General features: G+C 36.1%; 1 protein-coding gene across 3 annotated transcripts in view; it reads left to right on the plus strand.

Annotated features, from left to right (window-relative positions):
• KLHL4 (kelch like family member 4) overlaps positions 1–20,841 on the plus strand; it is a 161,344-nt gene that overhangs the window by 112,402 nt on the left and 28,101 nt on the right. For 2 of the 3 annotated variants that reach the window (XM_038587824.1, XM_038587826.1), the window contains 3 exons: positions 6,236–6,460; positions 8,085–8,247; positions 10,170–10,382. In XM_038587824.1, coding sequence (XP_038443752.1) covers positions 6,236–6,460; positions 8,085–8,247; positions 10,170–10,382 — 601 coding nt within the window. The remainder of the gene's footprint in view (positions 1–6,235; positions 6,461–8,084; positions 8,248–10,169; positions 10,383–20,841) is intronic. The other variant, XM_038587825.1, reaches the window with a different exon arrangement.

Here is a 20,841-nt window from a genome sequence, read left to right on the forward strand (position 1 = left end):
ACAACAATAAAAAATAAGGAGGGATATCCTGTGATTCTATATACTGTATGTCCCTCGACTTCCCCTGGAGCTTTCCAGTGCTGCTTGGTCAAGAACTTACTTGTTCCCTGTCCTTCTAGCTGGTCTTCTGGGGAAGGGGCCTGCTGTTCTGATTCTCAGGTGTGTACACCTGGGGGAGCTGCCATGCCCTGTGCCAGGTGCAGGGCTCAGTGGGAGATGCTTATCCTGTGAGGCCCCTGTTCCCAGATGGCCCTGCTCCATCCCAGGCACAGGGTGACATCAGGAGGAACAACCCCACTGGCGGCAGCCAGCTCTCCAGTTCTGGAGTCAGCTTTTGCAGTAACTACCTCAGTCTCCCAGTCTGCACTGGCCTGGATACTCCGGGGGCGGGGGATGCTGATTTGCACAGCTCGGGGCCAACCAGCTGCAGGAGAATCCTCGCTGTCCTGTGCCCTCCCTGCCTCTACCTGTCCCAAGGAGATCACAGGATCATGTTCTGTGTCCCCCAGTGCCTGGGCTCTGGGGCCTGTGCTGCTGCTATCATGCTCCCAGGGCCATGGAGCCCCCTCTGTGTGGAGCCCCTGCTTGAGCCGCTGCCTGAGCTGCTCCCGAGGTCTTGCCAAGCACACGCTCCAGCCCTTTACCACACTCGGCCTGCTGTCTGGAGCTCTCTCCCCCTGGGCATACCTCCTCTGTTAGTGACCCCAGGAACCTGGGGCGTTCCACTGCCCTTCCTGGGGTGTTTCCCGAGTTCCCTGAGAGCATCTTTCCATCCAGAAAGATTGGTAAAGTTCCTGCTTCTCCAGGACTGGGCTTTCCTGTCCTGGAGGCACTCACCACCTGGCCTTAGCCTGGCTCCTCATGGGGCCCCTCCCCCACTGGATTCTATTTATTTATTTATTTGTTTGTTTGTTTATTTATTTATTTATTTATTTATTTATTTATTTATTTATTCCTTCCTTCTTCCTACTTTGTTAGAAGCGTGAAATCTTCTCACTGTAGCATTCCAGCTGTTCTCTCTTTAAATCTCAGGCCGAATTCATAGGTTTTCAGGATGATTTGAAAGTTATCTAGGTAAGTTGGTGGGGGCAGGTGACTTGGGGTCCCTACTCTTCTGCCATCTTGCCTGCCCATTTTACATAAGAATTTCATCAAAGGGAATGAATTTCATCAAAGGGAACAACTTTCTGAAGCCATCGTGTGTACCCTAAACCCTCTGTCTGACAACCTGCTTTTCTACATCTCTGCCTTTTTTGACTTGGTTTTTTAGTTTGTAGACCCACATTTCCAAAACAACAAGGCAAGGATTTTGTAATTAAGACTTGGGCTTGTAGAAATTAAATTCAATGGCTTAAAATCTGCCAAATCATGAATAGAAATGTTATTTGGTACTTTGTAGAAAATAATCCAAAAGTGAAAGTTCTGTGCCACTGGAAACCAATTCTTTCATTTAATATGTGTAACTGGAAGTTGAAAGATGGTATAAGAAATAGCTAATTAATCATAAATCTATAAAACAATGGGATCCGTGGGTGGCGCAGCGGTTTGGCGCCTGCCTTTGGCCCAGGGCGTGATCCTGGAGAGGCGGGATCGAATCCCCCCTCGGGCTCCCGGTGCATGGAGCCTGCTTCTCCCTCTGCCTATGTCTCTGCCTCTTTCTCTCTCTCTCTGTGACTATCATAAAATATAAATAAATAAATAAATAAATAAATAAATAAATAAATAAATCTATAAAACAAGAACTTGCAAATGCAAGTATAAAGTAGCAAAGTAGCTTCACAGAAATAATGCTCTTCAGAAAATAACAAATAGGGACAGCCTCGGTGGCTCAGCAGTTTAGCGCTGACTTCAGCCCAGGGCCTGATCCTGGAGACCCGGGATCAAGTCCCATGACAGGCTCCCTGCATGGAGCCTGCTTCTCCCTCTGCCTGTGTCTCTGCCTGTCTCTCTCTCTCTCTCTCTCTCTCTCTGTGTGTCTCTCATTAATAAATAAATAAATAAATAACCTTTAAGAAAAAAGAATGATTGAAATGTGAACCTATAATCCCCTTTATTCTGTTATCAGTTTCATATGGAAGGAACCAAGTTTCATTTGAGACTTCATTGGTACCTATTGTGTGGAGACATAAAAAGCCCTATGAATAGTTGCAGACAACTACAATAATAGTAAAAAACAACTATTTTTGAGTACCTAATCCTTCATTGGCATTTTGCAAACATAATCTGTAATCCTCACAGTAATGCTGCAAAATAGTATTGTAGTTTTGCAGATGAGGAAACTGAAGCTCTTGAGGTTACATAGCCAACCGAAGAACCAGCATCTAGAAACACTGGAGTTGGAATTTTTACTCAAATTATATGATCCTTTTTGCTCTACTACCACTATTTTAGAGGAAAGAGCAACAACAACAAAACTGACCTCTCTCTCTGAGAGTCTTAGAAACTGTTGAAAAGCCAGATGGAACATTTAAGGAGAAGAAAGAAAGGAAAGAAAGAAAAATAACACTAAGTGTAGCAAAACATTAAAGAAATAATATTATATCTATATAAGTCTATAATAATATATCTATATAAATCAATATTTTAATTAATATTTATTTAATATTATATCTATATAAATCTATAATAATATATATAAATATTTTATTTTAATTCTTTCATAAAGCTTAAAATAGTTTAAATATGTGTGCTTTTTCTTACAGTGCGTTATTTCACTTTTTTATAGAAATTTTCTTAGATTTCACCTTTTGATGTTTGAGGAAGGCAGTACTTCTTCAGTGTTTAATTTTCTTTTTGACTCATACAGTTAACTTGGAATTAGTTGCTAAATACAGGCATCACACAAGTGGCTCGGGTTAACTATAATTCCTGCCATGTATATTAAAGGAATCATCAGAAAGTTGTAATTATAATCACAGAGTCAAAATTTTAAGATGGTCAAATTGTAAACTTTGGGCTTTTGTACATAAAGGTATGCAGTACCTTTTCATTTATTAAAACAATGAATTTTGAGAGTCAGTATGGCATGGTATAAATGAAAGACTAGCATAGTTATATTTAGATCATCTTGAAAATAGATGGAGAAAATCACTGAATCAGATATATTCACAACTAGAGGAACTATCATTTTCCCATCAAGTCTACAAAGTTAAGTTGGTTTTGTTTCCTCTTGACCAGAATATAAATGAAAGTTGAATAGGAACTTAGAGATGAATTGAAAAACAATAGTTGCAATGCTTTAGGGAAGAAGAGCTATATACACAGAAAATTCATAAAAATGAGTCCTAAGGAGAGACATCAGTAAAAAAAAAAATCTAATTTGAGTTTTCCTATCAAATATAGAGCTTATATAGTAGGCCAACTAGGGGATTTACATTTTGAGTAGTTGAAGCAAAAGTGGAGGTAGATAAATGAGCTGAAGAAATCTTCAGAATTCAAGTTAGAGAACTACAAGTCATATATGTTCACAGACAAAAATAAGTGGTGTGGGATATATTTATCTTTTATATTTAATCTAATGTCCAGAAAAAAATTAACTTGGCATAAAACAGACTTCTACATTCTTTTGTGTTAATCTTCTGTATACACTTGATTAATATAGCTTTGTACAATTTCCTGACTAATTACTTCACTATTAGTATTTCTATAATTTTAGTAATAGAGCAGGCTAATCTTCATTTCCTAATCTCTAAATTTGTGTTTTGGTAAATTTCGCTAATGAAAAGAGTTTGAAATAAAAAGTTAAAGTAGGAAGAAAGTGGATAGGAAGACAAATTTGGGAAGATTGGAATGAGAAAGTAGAAAGATATGAAAACATTCAGAAAAAAATGAACTGTTGACAGAGTGAAAGTTGATGTGAGTTTGTAGATATTCCAGTTTTAATAGTATCATCCAGAGTTATTTAGTGTAGAAAAGATATTCTTCTAAGTGATGTTATTTGATCTCTCAGTAATAAATGCAGTCAGTAGAGCAACTGTTGATTTGTAAAACAGTATTCAGCCAAATCCATCTATCATGAAAATCCAAACTCAAGACATAAATACTTACAGTTCACTATTCATCAGAAAAGATAAAAAATTACAGATAAAATTAAACACTCTGTTCACTAATCCAATATACCTAGAAAAACTTTTAGAAATAGCCATTGATACAATATATTTTGCTTAAATTTTGACTTAGTATGATCTCATACCATAGCATTATAATTTACTAGTATATACACTTCAGATGTAAACATATTTTTAGCATAACTAATGCTCCACATATTGCCCAGAAGAATAACAACTGAAAAGTGGTTTCTGCTTATTCCTATGATTGGCTCTATATATTTGTGATGAAATTCCCTAAATCTGGAATCCCTGGGTGGCTCAGCGGTTTGGCACCTGCCTTTGGCCCAGGGCGGGATCCTGGGCTCCCGGGATCGAGTCCCGCATCGGGCTCCCAGCATGGAGCCTGCTTCTCCCTCCCTCCCTCTCTCTCTCTCTCTCTCTCTCTCTCTCATAAATAAATAAATCTTAAAAAAAAGAAGTTCCCTAAATCTGTCTAAAGCTGTCTTAGGTACACTATTTGTGTAAATAATACATCTTTATTTCCAACCTTGGTTATTAGTCAGCAACTTCCTTGTGTAATATCAACTTTTACTAAAAAAAATAGCAACACCTATTGTGAATGACTGGTAAAAAGCATTGCTTACAGAAATGACAATTTATTATGTACTAAAGGAGTTAGAAGAATAACAACGTATGAAACATAAGCCAGCAGAAGGAAGGAAGTAAAAATTAGAGCAGAAATAAATGATATGGAAATTTTAAAAAACGAATAGAACAAATCAGTGAAACCAAGAGCTAGTTCCTTGAAAAAAATAATAAAATTGATAAACCTCTAACCACACTTATCAAAAAGAAAAGAGAAATGACCAAAACAAATAAAATCACAAATGAGAGAGGTGGAATAATAATCAACACCACAGAAATACAATTATAAAGAGTATTATGGGAGACAGAACATAAAGACTCCTAACTCTGGGAAACGAACTAGGGGTGGTGGAAGAGGAGGAGGGCAGGGAGTGGGAGTGAATGGGTAATGGGCACTGAGGGGGGCACTTGATGGGATGAGCACTGGGTGTTATTCTGTATGTTGGTAAATTGAACACCAATAAAAAATTAATTTATTAAAAAAAGAACACCTTATTCAAAACTTTAATAAAAAGAGTATTATAAAATATTATATGCCAACAATTGTACAACCTTGAATAAATGGATAAATTCCTAGAAACATATAAACTACCAAAACCAAAATAAGAAGAAATATAAAACTTGAATGGACTGATAGCAAAGAAATTAAATCAGTAATCAAATTCTTTCAGTAAACAAAGTTCCAGGGTTGGATGGCTTCATGGGTAATTCTACCAAACATTTAAAGAAGAGTTAATACCTATTCTCACACTATTTCAAAAAATAGAAAAGGAAGGAAAACTTCCAAATTCACTGTATGAGTTCAGCATTACTCTGATAACAAAACCAGATAAAGACCCCACTAAAAAGGAAAACTGCAGGCTAATATTGCTGATTAACATTGATGCAAAAATTCTCAATTTTTTATGAAGAAGTGACAATTTGTAAAATTGAACTTGTATAAACACCCAAAGTTGATATCTCAGAACCGCACTATTAATTATAATAATTAATAATCTTAATCTATTTTAATCATAATCCTTCATTTTACCATCATGGAAAATTGTATGAATCAACACCATTTAAAAGGAATTTTCATTCTTGTTTCTTTAGTCACTTGTATTTTAAATGAACACACACGCTCAAAATTGAATAAAATAAAATGATATAAATTCATATATTGAATGACCATAGATAATTAAAATGATAATGGGTGTGTAAAGGGTGGGTAATAGATTCTAAGGTAATTTTTTGTTGAAAAGTATGTTAAACACTTGTGTTAGTAATACTAGAAGTATAGTATAGCCAAGAGACCATTACAAGGATACAAACCATATATATTAAATAAATTGCTTTATTCTGACTTTTCCATTTAGATCCAGTAATAGCAAAATATTACCTTTTCCTTGTTAGCCAGGTTAGAGAATCATTAGGCTACTTTAATTTGAGTTGCAATCACTGATTCTATGCTATAAATTATAGGTATATAAATATAACTTGAATGATGCCAATTAAAATTTTTATACAAGCGATTTTTCCATTGTTCAATATCCCTTTAAAAGGTACCACTACAATTGAAAAGTATGATCTCAGAACCAACAGCTGGCTACATATTGGCACCATGAGTGGCCGTAGGCTTCAGTTTGGAGTTGCAGTTATTGATAATAAACTCTATGTCGTGGGAGGAAGAGATGGTTTAAAAACTTTGAATACTGTGGAATGTTTTAATCCAGTTGGCAAAATCTGGACTGTGATGCCTCCCATGTCAACACATAGGCATGGCTTAGGTAAGAGCTTACGGTTGTATAGTTTCTAAAGAATGTGTCGTTAGTAGAGCTTTTAAAGAATTAAATACAGTTGCGTATTATTGGGATTTTACTTTAATTCCATAATGGTAAAAATACAGTATAATATTAGTTTCAGGTGTACAATCCAGTGATTCAACAATTCCAAACATCACCCAGTGCTCACCTTAGTGCACATTATTGGGATTTAGCCAAACCCTTAGTCAGAATGTCTCCAAAATGCTGAGAAGGTTAAGCAAATGGTAAAAGCTTGTGAAACTTTTTTCTTGTTTCAGATATCATATATGCTAATCTTACATCCCTTCAAATGTATTTTAAAGGGTATCAATTTAGGAAGGATAAAAGTTTTATGAGGAGTACACCAGTGAGGAACATAAAACTACAATAGGGAGTTTTCTTCTAAACTAAATTTGGGGGGGGGGAAGCATTTGATAATGGAGAGACATTGTGTTTCTAATTTGATGAACTGTGTCCCTTCCCATAAGAGGCAAATATGTATTTCAGCAAAAGCCTTGGGATACAGGTCCAAGGCAGGAATATTAAGAAAAAACTACTTTAATTGAGAGCAACTTATACTTGAGCCAGAGATTCCCAAGAAGTTTAAGAAAGATGAAGTGGAGATTTCTCAAACAGTTGGGAACTTTGATTCTCCTGAATATTTGTCAAGGTACATTTTTCTTCATACAAGTCTCCACAAATTTTCAATATCATAGAGTTTGTTGTAAAAGCATAATTTCCTTATTTTTTTAAGAACTGACTTACACACACACACACACACACACACACACACAAAGAACTGACTTACACAGCTAAAAAGTGGCAGATTCAAGACTGGTATTGTTTTTTCCAAAAAAAATATTTAAAAACTGTCTATGTCAAATGATAAACTATATAATTATTCAGCTCAGTTGTGTCAATGTGATTCCTAGACAATGTTTAGAAAAAGAATCTCACAGAGAAATGACAGCAAGTTTTCAAAATCTAATTGATATTACCAAGAAAGTAGAAGTGAAGAATTTATACCACTGTGATGCTGATTGAGATGGTGGAAAAGACGAGTTATGTGAATTCCCAGAGAATCAGTTAGATAGGGGCTACTCATAGTATGTAATGGAACAAATTTCTAATTAAACCTCAAAAAAGTCCCTGTTTATTTTGTTATCTCCTGGGAATATTTTTATTACTATAAAAAAAAGCAGGGATTGGAAAGGCCTACCACAGTTAGTCTGCAATTCTATGAATTATCTAAAGGTCAGTATAGATGTCTCATCTATCCCTTATATTTAAAAAACTGATGTCAAAATGATCCCCCAAAAATTAGTTTTCATTTTCTATTACATCCCCAGAAATGGTGTGTTCCATTACTTCCTTTAACTTCAGCATTACAACAATGATACCCTCCCATGATACAGTAGCTATTTCTGAAAATTTCTTAGGGTTAAGAGACCATGTTTAGTTTCATATCAAGATTAGTCAATTATAATGTATATACAAAATAATTTAAGAAACAAAACAATTTTTAAGCAGCCAGTAGCTTGGAAAATGAAAAAAAAACATTATGTGTGATATATCTAGGTGAGATCTCATGCTATTTTTAATCTTTTAGGTGTAGCCACACTTGAAGGACCAATGTATGCTGTAGGTGGTCATGATGGATGGAGTTATCTAAATACTGTAGAAAGATGGGACCCTGAGGGACATCAGTGGAATTATGTGGCCAGTATGTCAACTCCCAGAAGCACAGTTGGTGTTGTTGCATTAAATAATAAGTGAGTAAACCTAAACATGAATGCTCTTTACTCTGAGGTCATGTGGCACAACACTTCAGTGATATGATCCATTAATCAATAAGCATTCTCAATGACCAGGACATTCTAGTAATCAGTAACAAAAGGCCTTTGTTGGAACTTTTTCTTCAGTATATAGAAAATGCTTGTCTAAATTGAATATTTAGTTAAATATTCTGTATTATCTTGCTACTCAAGCATAGTCCTCGGATGAGCAGCATCAGTATTACCTCAGATCTATTTATAAATGCTGAATTTTAGCCTCAAACTAGACTTCATGAATCAGAATTGGCATTTTAAAAATATCCTCAAGTGACTTGTGAGCATATTAAATCTAAGAAGTGCTTTTATAGGCAAAAAAGTTCCAATTTTACCCTTGAGAAGTTACCATTTTTTTACATCATGACTTACTAAATTTTGGTTAGTCTTATATTAAGGCAAGTCTTTTTATTATTCTTTAAAGAGTTAATTTATTTATTCATGAGAGACATAGAGAGAGATAGAGGCAGAAACACAGGCAGTGGGAGAAGCAGGCTCCATTCCATGCAGGGAGCCTGATGTGGAATTCGATCTCAGGTCTCCAGGATCACGCCCTGGGCTGGAGGTGGCGCTAAACCGCTGAGCCACCCGGGCTACCCTTATTCTTTATCATTCACTGTCCTGAGTGTTCAGAGTTCCCAACTTTATAATTACACCAAGGCCTATCTTTTTGAAACTTTCCCCTTCTTGAGCACTTGCCTATGAAAGCAAGGTAATATATTAAAATCCAATGACATTAAAGGTTGCTATGATCATGAATTGCTGCTTATTCAAGGTAATTATGCCCTTTCTGAAAAGGTACCTTTGGAAACAATGACCAGCATATAAGAGGAACTTGAATGATGACAATTTCAGATGCTAGGATGGATCAGTGGCAGGAGACAGCTTTGTTTGTCTATACTGACTGTATACAAAGTCAATATCTCATCATGTAATTGGGCCCAGTAGAAATTTCAACACAGATGGTTTATAGTATCTTGTGCATGAAGTAGGAAATATCTATACTTAAGAAGTTACCCACGCTTACAGTGTCTTAGAGCTTAAAATACTCCAAAATTTGATTATCTTTGGCCTGACCTCAATGTAAGGTTACTTAGGAACAATCTCCTACTTATTACAGAAAAGACTGAAATCATCAAATTTAACTAACTTAATTTTTTTAATGACTTGTTATTATTGACAACTGAGCATGAAGGACAGTTACAAACATATGGTTTAGTAAATGTTTATTTTCTTTATTGATGCAGGACTACATTTAGATTAAAAATATTGCTCATCATAAGAATTGGCATTCTAAAATTTATGGGAGAAATGTGATAGCTAATATATCTTCTTAGGGAAAAGTCCAGTTTGTTGATTCTTTTTCCCTTAGTTGTTTATTAAGTTAGTCTTCTTAATGACAAATGTTTTTGATACTAAGTAAACCAGTTCATAAAAATAAGAGAGATTCTAATGCTAAGCAGTTGAACCAAGCCAAAATTATAAGGTTGCTGGAGTTAGTCTTTGGAAACATTCTACCTACCCTTTTCCTACTTTAATTTCCAGATTTATGGAGGTATAATTTACAAATACTGCCAGTGCTTTTGATAACTCCTTTCTTTTTCTGTATTCATTTCTCATGAGATGTTTTAATCTATTTTTGTGAAACTTTCACAAAAATTATGAAGCCTGGGTGGTTCATAGACCTTGAAAAGTGCCTTTAGGTAACTATCCATTCGCAAACTGAGACCATCCACTACAAAATACCAAAGGAGTAATAAACTTGAAGTGCTTTGTACAGTATTTTTTTCACTTTTATTTTATGCACAAATTGAAAATGTCTTAAACACACACACACACACACATTTCTGTTCTTTTTTTCCTAGGCTATATGCTATTGGTGGTCGTGATGGAAGTTCCTGCCTCAGATCAATGGAATACTTTGACCCACACACTAATAAGTGGAGTTTATGTGCTTCAATGTCCAAAAGACGTGGAGGTGTGGGAGTTGCAGCATACAATGGATTCTTATATGTTGCTGGGGGTCATGATGCCCCTGTCTCTAGCCATTGCTCCAGACTTTCTGGCTGTGTGGAACGGTAAAATGCTTCCACTTATGTATGTATGTATGTATTTGGTTATGTTTTTCAGAAATGAGAAAGACTTTTATGCGACCAGAAATTAGTCTTCCAGATAAGTGTTAATCCTCTCAGAGTTTTGTTTTGTTTTGTTTTGTTTTTTTTGTAAAATTGCACACTTACCCCCAGGCTCAAAATATTTTGAAGAGGTTCTTCTGTTGTGTTTTAGGTTCACCATAAGAAATATATTCTAAATGTTCTTTTATTGGTTGATAATCACCCTATAAAATAATGAGATAAAAGAGATTCTAGAATAAATAAATTTAATGCCAAATTATATCACTCAAACTATCCACATCTTAAATCCATATGAGTTTACTATTTCAAAAATTATATTGGTCCCCCAAAGGATGAAGAGTATACAGAAAGAATTCCCCAAAAGAGATGATAATTATATTTTGAACAATAACTCTATTTTATTAAGCATTTAATTTTCCAAAGGCAACTTTTTTGAATGGAAGACACTCATTTACATAAAGTGTGATAAATTTGTTCAATAACACAGTCATATGATTTGTAGCTATAACACTCACATTCCCTTCAAGATAGAGTGTGTGTGTGCACATAATAGTTAAAAGATATTAACCTAAGGCCAAGTGACAAATTTATTATCAGTAAGGTTATTATAATTCAGAAAATGGAGATAAGTATGAGTTGATGTTCTTAAAAAAATTCATGATGGAAGTAGAATTCATACTTTGTACCTACACAATATAATGAAGGGAATTCCAGGTCTAAAAAAATTCACAACCAAAACCATGGATAGAAAGAAGAATGATTTGTAGATGAAAGCATACACTTCAGGTTGAAATGTGATTTGGGAGGACAATTCAAAACACAAATAAGTACCAGAACATTTACTAGCCTGAGTGTCAAAGTGGAAGCTTTTGGATTTTAACTTGTAGTTAAGGAACAATTAAATTTGAGGGGAGCGGAATATAACAAAGAAAACAGATTAGGGGAAATTGATCTAACAGTGATACAAAGCATAGAATTTAGGGAGAACAGACTAAAGGGGGGAATATGGATATTACATATTCTTCTAAGAAACATATTACAGGGGATCCCTGGGTGGCGCAGCGGTTTGGCACCTGCCTTTGGCCCAAGGCGTGATCCTGGAGACACGGGATCGAATCCCACCTTGGGCTCCCGGTGCATGGAGCCTGCTTCTCCCTCTGCCTATGTCTCTGCCTCTCTCTCTCTCTCTCTCTCTGTGACTATCATAAATAAATAAAAATTAGAGAATAAAAGGAAACATATTACAGGAAGGCAGGGCAAGATGGCGGAAGAGTAGGATCCCCGTCACCTGTCCCCACCAACTTACCTAGATAACTTTCAAATCATCCTGAAAACCTAGGAATTCAGCCAGAGATTTAAAGAGAGAACATCTGGAATGCTACAGGGAGAAGAGTTCGTGCTTCTATCAAGGTAGGAAGACGGAAAAAAAATGAAAAAGCATCCAAGGGGGAGGGCCCCCCCGCCCCAGGCGAGGAGCTGGGCTAAGGCCCCGCTGCGAGTGCCCCCAGAGAAGCAGGACTTTACCAATCTTCCTGGACAGAAAGGCACTCTCAGGGAACTCGGACAGGATCCCAAGAGGTGAAGTGGAGGCCCCAAGTTCCCGTGGTCACTAACAGAGGACCTGCGCCCAGGGGGACAGCGTGCCACACACCATGGGCTGAGCTCCATAAAGGGCTGGAGCGCGTGCCCTACAGGGCCCCGGGAGCGGCTCAGGCGGCAGCTCAGGTGGCAGCTCTGTGCGGAGGGGGCTGCGCGTCCCAGGAGCGCGATTCCAGCGGCATAGGCACCGGAGCACAAGGCGCCAGGGGACACAGCCGAGGATCCTGCGCTCTCCCTGGGACAGGCGGAGGCCCGGAGGGCACAAGACAGTGAATGCTCCTGCAACCAGGTGGCCCCGAGCTGTGCAGATCAGCGACCCCCAACCCCCGGACCATCCAGGCCTCTGCGGACTGAGAGACTATGGTAGTTACTGCTGGAGCTGCCTCCAGGGCTGAAGAGCTAGCCGCCGTCACTGTTGTTCCTCCTGGGGTCACCTTGTGCCTGGGACTGAGTGGGCCACCAGGGAGCAGGGGCCTCACAGGATAAACAGCTCCCACTGAACCCTGCACCTGGCAGGAGGTGGGGAAGCTCCCCCAGGTGGACACACCTGAGAATCAGCACAGCAGGCCCCTCCCCTAGAAGACCACCTGGAAGGACAGGGGAAGAGCAAGTTCTTGACCAAGCAGCACGGGAAAGCTCCAGGTGAAGTCCAGAGACTTACAGTATATAGAATCAGAGGATACCCCTCCTTGGTTTTGTTTGGTTTTGTTTTGTTTTGTTTCCCTCTCCTTTTTTTCTTCCATTTTCCTTCCTTTTTCCAGTACAATTTGTTTTTAGCCACTCTGCACTAAGCAAAATGACTAGAAGGTTGAAAAAAACCACACACAAAAAAAGATCTAGAAACAGTAATCTCTCCCACAGCATTACAGAATTTGGATTACAATTCAATGTCAGAAAGCCAATTCAGAAGCACAATTATAAAGCTACTGGTGGCTCTGGAGGAAAAAAAGCATAAAGGAATCAAGATCAATAGATGCAGAGAAAGCATTTGACAAATGCAGCATCCATTCCTGATCAAAACTCTTCAGAGTGTAGGGATAGAGGAAATGTTCCTCAGCCTCTTAAAAGCCATCTACGAAAAGCCCACAGCAAATATCATTCTCAGTGGGGAAACACTGGGAGCCTTTCCCCTAAGATCAGGAACATGACAGGGATGTCCACTCTCACCACTACTATTCAACATAGTACTAGAAGTGCTCACCTCAGTAATCAGGCAACAAGAAGAAATGAAAGGCATTCAAATTGGCAAAGAATAAGTCAAACTCTCCCTCTTTGCAGATGACATGATACTGTACATAGAAAACCCAAAAGACTCAACCCCGAGATGGCTAGAACTCATACAGCAATTTGGCAGGGTGGCAGGATACAAAATCAATGCCCCCAAATCAGTGGCATTTCTATACACTAACAATGAGACTGAAGAAAGAGAAATTAAGGAGTCAATCCCATTTACAATTGCACCCAAAAGCATAAGATACCTAGGAATAAACCTAACCAAAGAGGTAAAGGATCTATACCCTAAAAACTATAGAACACGTCTGAAAGAAATTGAGGAAGACACAAAGAGATGGAAAAATATTCCATGCTCATGGATTGGCAGAATTAATATTGTGAAAATGTCAATGTTACCCAGGGCAATTTACACATTTAATGCAATCCCCATCAAGATACCATGGAGTTTCTTCAGAGAGTTGGAACAAATCATCTTAAGATTTGTGTGGAATTAGAAAAGACCCCGAATAGCCAGGGGAATATTTAAAAAAGAAAACTAAAGCATCACAAGGCAGGATTTCAGGTTGTACTACAAACCTGTGGTCATCAAGATAGTGTGGTACTGGCACAAAAACAGACACACAGATCAATGGAACAGAATAGAGAATCCAGAAGTGGACCCTCAACTTTATAGCCAACTGTTATTTGACAAAGTAGGAAAGAATATCCACTGGAAAAAAAGACAGTCTCTTCAATAAATGGTGCTGGGAAAATTGGCCAGTCACATGCAGAAGAATGAAACTAGATTACTCTCTTACACCATACACAAAGATAAACTCAAAATGGATGAAAGATCTAAATGTGAGACAAGAATCCATCAAAATCCTTGAGAACACAGGCAACACCCTTTTTGAACTTGGCCACAGCAACTTCTTGCAAGATACATCCATGAAGGCAAGGGAAACAAAAGCAAAAATGAATTATTGGGACTTCATTCAGATAAAAAGCTTCTGCACAGCAAAAGAAACAGTCAACAAAACTCAAAGACAACCTACAGAATGGGAGAAGATATTTGCAAATGACACATCAGATAGAGGGCTAGTATCCATGATCTATAAAGAACTTATGAAACTCAACAGCAAAAAAACAAAAAAAAAAACAAAAAACAAATAAATCATGAAATGGGCAAAAGTCATGAACAGAAATCTCACAGAGGAAGACATAGACATGGCCAACAAGCACATGAGAAAATGCTCCGCATCACTGGCCATCAGGGAAATACAAATCAAAACCACAATGAGATATCACCTCACACCAGTGAGAATGGTGAAAATTAATAACACGGGAAACAACAAATGTTGGAGAGGATGTGGAGAAAGGGGAACCCTCTTTCACTCTTGGTGGGAATGTGAACTGGTGCAGCCACTCTGGAAAACTGTGTGGAGGTTCCTCAAAGAGTTGAAAATAGATCTGCCCTATGACCCAGCAATTGCACTGCTGGGGATTTACCCCAAAGATACAGATGCGGTGAATTGCCAGAATACCTGTACCCCAATGTTTATAGCAGCAATGTCCACAATAGCCAAACTGTGGAAGGAGCCTCAATGTCTATCAAAATATGAATCGATAAAGATGTAGTATATGTATACAATGGAATATTCCTCAGCCATTAGAAAAGACAAACACCCACCATTTCTTCAACATCGATGGAACTAGAGGGTATTATGCTAAGTGAAATAAGTCAGTCAGAGAAAGACAAACATTATATGGTCTCATTCATTTGGGGAATATAAAAATTAGTGAAAGGGAATAAAGGGGAAAGGAGAGAAAATGAGTGAAAATATCAGTGAGGGTGACAAAACATGAGAGACACCTAACTCTGGGAAATGAATAAGGGGTAGTGGAAGGGGAGGTGGGCGGGGGGTTTGGGTGACTGGATGATGGGCACCGAGGGGGGCACTTGGCGGGATGAGCACTGGGTGTTATTCTATATGTTTGCAAATTGAACTCCAATAAAAAAAATGTAAAAAAATAAACATATCACTGAATCAAATTGATAACACTAATACTCTGTTTCTTTATGGTAATAACTAGTCTGTCAATTTTTATTATAAAGGTTAATCTTATAAAACCATATTAACATTTCAATTAATGAAGAAAAAATACAATATCCATTTTGATAAAAAAAAACTTCAAAAAGGAGTTTTGGAGGGAATATGCTTCAACATAATAAATGTCATATATATATGAAAAGCCAGCAGCCGACATCATGCTCAATGGGGAAAACTGAGTTTTTCCTCTAACAAGATGAGGATATCCACTCTCACCAATTTTATTCAACATATTATGAGAAATCTAAGCCACACCAATTGGACAACAAAAAACAAATAAAAGGTATCCAAATCAGCAAGGAAGAAGGAAACTTTCACTATTTGTAGATGACATGATACTATATATAAAAAATCCTAACGACGCCAGCAAAAAACTACTAGACTTGATAATTTAGTAAAATCTTGGGATACAAAATCAATGTACAGAAATCTGTTGTATTTCTACATACTAACAATGAGACAGCAGAAAGAGAAGAAAACAATTCCATTTACAACTTTACCAAAAACAATAAAGTATCTAGAATGAAACTTAACCAAAGTTCTGACTTGTTCTCTGAAAACACTATAACACTGATGAAAGAATTGAAAATGACACCAATAATGTAAATACATACCATGCTGAAAGATTGGAAGAAAAAAATTGTTATAATGTGTATACTACACATTTAATGCAATCCTTATCAAGATACCAACTACATTTTTCACAGAGCTAGAACAAACTGTCCAAAAATTCATATGGAACCAGAAAAGACCCCAAATAACCAAAGCAATCTTGAAAAAGAGAAGCAAAGCTGGAAGCATCACGACTCCAGTCTTCAAGTTATATCACAGAGCTGTAGTGATTTTTTAAAAAAGTATGTTACTGGTAGAAAAATAGACTCATAGATCAATACAACCATATAGAAAACTCAGAAATGAACCCCCAACTCTAAGGTCAACTAATCTTTGGCAAAGCAGGAAAGAATATCCAATAGAAATAAGACAATCTCTTCAAAAATGGTTCTAGAAGAACTGGACAGCAACATACAAAAGAATGTAACTGGACCACCTTCTTACACCATACACAAAAATAAACTGAAAATGGATTAAAAACCTAAATGTTAGGCATGAAACCATAAAAAAATTCTAGAAATGAACACAGGCAGTAATTTCTCTGACATCAGCCTTAGCAAAATTTTGGTAGATAAATCTCCTGAAGCAAGGGAAACAAAAGCAAAAATAAACGATTGGGACTACATCAAAATAAAAATCTTCTGCATAGCAAAGAAATTAATCAACAAAACTTCAAGGCAACCTACTGAAGAAAGAACATATTTGCAAACACCATATCCCACAAAAAGTTAGTATCTGGGACACCGGGGTCGCTTAGTGGTTGAGCGTATGCCTTTGGCTCAGATTGTGATCCTGGGGCCCTGGGATCAAGTCCCACATCGGGCTCCCTGCAGGGAGCCTGCTTCTCCCTCTGTCTATGCCTCTGCCTCTCTCCCTGTGTCTCTCATGAATAGATGAATAAAATCTTTTAAAAATATCTTTTAAAATGTTAGTATCCAAAATATATAAAGAACTCATACAACTCAACAGAAATAAAAAGCCCAAATAATCCAATTAAAAATTGGTAGAAGGCATGAACAGACAGTTCTGCAAAGAAAACATACAGATAAATAGACTGTTTTCAGAACAAAAACAAAAACATTTAGATGGCCAACAGATACAAGAAAAGATACTCAACATCACTCATTGTCTGGGAAATGCAAGTTAAAACTACAATGAGATATCATCTTACACCTATCTGAATGGCTAAAAGCAACAATGCATGAAAGTCTTGAAGAGGATGGGATGGAAAAGGAATCTGTTTGCACTGTCATTGGGAATACAAACTGGTGCCACTAGAGTGGAAGACAGTATGGAAGTTCCTCTAAAATTTATTTATTTATTTATTTATTTATTTATTTATTTATTTATTTATTTTCAATTTTTCATTTTTTTAAATTTATTTTTTTTAATTTTTTATTGGTGTTCAATTTACTAACATGCAGAATAACCCCCAGTGCCCGTCACCCATTCACTCCCACCCCCCACCCTCCTCCCCTTCTACCACCCCTAGTTCGTTTCCCAGAGTTAGCAGTCTTTATGTTCTGTCTCCCTTTCTGATATTTCCCACACATTTCTTCTCCCTTCCCTTATATTCCCTTTCACTATTATTTATATTCCCCAAATGAATGAGAACATATAATGTTTGTCCTTCTCCGACTGACTTACTTCACTCAGCATAATACCCTCCAGTTCCATCCACGTCGAAGCAAATGGTGGGTATTTGTCATTTCTAATAGCTGAGTAATATTCCATTGTATACATAAACCACATCTTCTTTATCCATTCATCTTTCATTGGACACCGAGGCTCCTTCCACAGTTTGGCTATCGTGGCCATTGCTGCTAGAAATTACCTTATGATCCAGTAATTGCAGTACTGGGTATTGACTCAAAATGATACCAAAAAATTGAAAGGAATAGATGTACATGCTTATTGTAATATTATTTACAGTAACCAAATTATTGAAGCAGTCTAAGTGTCCATCACCAGGTGAATAGATATATAATATGTAGTATATATGTGCACTACTAGCTATTTACCCACAGGATACAAAATACTGATTTGAAGGGACGCATACACCACAGTATTTATAGTAGCATTGCCAAATTATGGAAAAAGCTCAAGTGACCATTGTCAGATGATTGGATAAAGAAAATTTATAAATATATAATGGAATATTATGCAGCTATAAAGACAGATGATATCTGGCCATTTGCAACAACTTGGATGGAGTTAGAAAGTATTATGCTAAGTGAAATAAGTCAGAGAAAGACAAATACCATATAATTTCACTCACATGTGGAATTTAAGAAATAAAACAAAGAAGCAAACAGAAAAAGAGAGAGACCCAAAATCATACTCTTAACTATAGAGAACAAACTGATGATTACCAGAGGGTAGGTGGGTAGTGGAATGAGTGAATTAGGTGATGGGGACTAAAGAGTAAATTTTTCATGTTGGGCACTGAGTATATAGAGTGTATAGATGTATATAATGTATAGAGTTGTTGAATCACTATATTTTATATCTGAAACTAATATACCAGTGCATGTTAATTTTACTAGGATTAAAACAAAAAACTTACAAAGTTTAATACTAAGTGACTAGCTTCCTGATATTCAGTGTATATCTGAAATGCTTCTCCTGAGATTGGTTATTAAGTAATACGAACAAATTTTATTTTAACACTATGCAAAATATAAACATCTGCCTCAAATACTTAATGTATTATAGCCAAATATATGTGATCCTAGGATTATACACACCAGTTTTCCCCATAATTAGCAATGTAATTATTGATCATCTTTTCATTATGCCAGGTTTTTTTAGCCAAAATATACATAACATAAAATTTATCATATAACCACTTTCAAATGTGAAATTCAGTGGCATTAAGTACATTCACATTGCTGTGAAAACATTACCGTCATTCATCTTCAGATCTTCTTTTGTCTCCTCAAACTGAAACTCTGTATTCATTAAAAAAAATCACATTCCTCACTCACTTCAGCCACTGGCAAATACCATTTATTTTATTTTATTTTCCTATGAATCTGTCATTTCTAGGTACTTGTGGAATCATAAAGTAGTTACCCTTTTGTGACTGGTATATTTTACTTAGACCATAATTTTTCAAAGTTCATCCATGTTAATACCATCTGTCAGAATTTCCTTTCCTTTTAAAGCTGAACAATTTACATTATATGTACACATCATGTTTAATTATTCATTCATTCATCAGTGAACAATTGAGTTGCTTCTACCTTTTGGCTACTGTGAATATTGCTGCTATGAACATATGTGTACAAATATGTGGTTGAAACTGCTTTCAATTCTTTTAGCTAAATACTAAGCAGCGAAATGATTAAATGTTAATGGTATTTTTAATTTTTTGAAGAGCATCCATACTGTTTCCCATAATAACTGCAATATTTTTAATTCCAATCAACAAAGTGAAAGTGTTCCAATTTCTGCAAATCATCACCAATGCTTGTTATTTTCTTTTTTGTTTTGTTTTCTTTGGTTTTGTTTTTAATAGTTATCCCAATGTATTTTAAGTGGTATCTCTTTGTGGATGTAATATGAGTTTCCCTAATAATTAGTCAAGTAATGAGATTGTATTTGTGCGTGGGTGTGTGTGTGTGTATATATATATATATATATATATACACACACATATATATATACATTATATATTATATGTAATATAATACATATAATACATTATATAATTTACACCAGAGTATATAGTATATATATAATCTCAATCTCCCATTATATAATTATGATTATTTTTTATAATCTCCCATTATGTAAATATGATTATATAATTATATAATCAATATATATAATAAATGACTTATATAATTCACACATACTTAGTCTCTCATTACTTGTCTTGACCAATAAAACTATATATATATTGTTTTATGTTTATGCTAGTACAACATTTTCATTTCTGTAACATTGTAGTAAGCATTATAATAAGTTTTGAAAACAGGAAGTGTCAGACCTCAAACCTTGTTCATCTTTTTCAAAATTATTTTGGCTATTCTGGGTCCCTGAGATTACATATGGATTTATAATAGATTTTTTATCACTGCAAAAAATGTTGTTGGTGTTTTGTTAGAGATTGCACTGAATCTGTAGATGAATTGGTTGATATTGCCATCCTAACAATATTGAGTCTTCTAATCCAGGAACATAAAGTATCTTTCTATTTATTGAAGTCTAGTTTCTTCATTCCACTGCAGATGCCTTTGATCTATTTTTCTTGCCTAATTGCTCTGACTTGAAGTTCTAGTACTATATTGTATAGAAGTAGTAAAATTGTCATCCTTAATATGTCCTTATCTTAAAGGAAAAATCTTCAGTTTTTCACCACTGAGTATGATGTTAGCCCTGTTTTTTTTCCATATAAGGCCATTATTAGGTTAATGTAGTTTCTTTTTTCTATTCCTTATTTTGTTAGTATTTTCATCATAAAAATATGATGGATTATGTCAGATTTTTTTCTACATCAGTTGACATGCTCATGTGTTTTATTTTCTGCTTCATTCTGTCAGGGTTTCAATCGATTGGTTTTGATGAGATCCCCTTGTATTCCAGGAATAAATCCAACTTTACTATAGTCTTATCATTTTGATAATGCTGGTGAATTGTTTGCTAGTGTTATGTTGACATTTTTTGCATCAGTATTCATTAAGGATATTAGTCTGCAGTTTTCTTATTGTGTCTTTGGCTTTGATGTCAGTGTAATTTTTACCTTATAGAATAAGTTTAGAAGTATTTTTCAGTATTTTGAAGATGAGAGGGATTGGTGTTAACTAAATGTTAGGAAATAATTCACCAATAAAACCAGCTTTCCTTTGTTGGTTACTTTTGAT

This window comes from Canis lupus, chromosome X (genome assembly GCF_011100685.1).
Source record: "Canis lupus familiaris isolate Mischka breed German Shepherd chromosome X, alternate assembly UU_Cfam_GSD_1.0, whole genome shotgun sequence".
Lineage (NCBI taxonomy): Eukaryota > Metazoa > Chordata > Mammalia > Carnivora > Canidae > Canis > Canis lupus.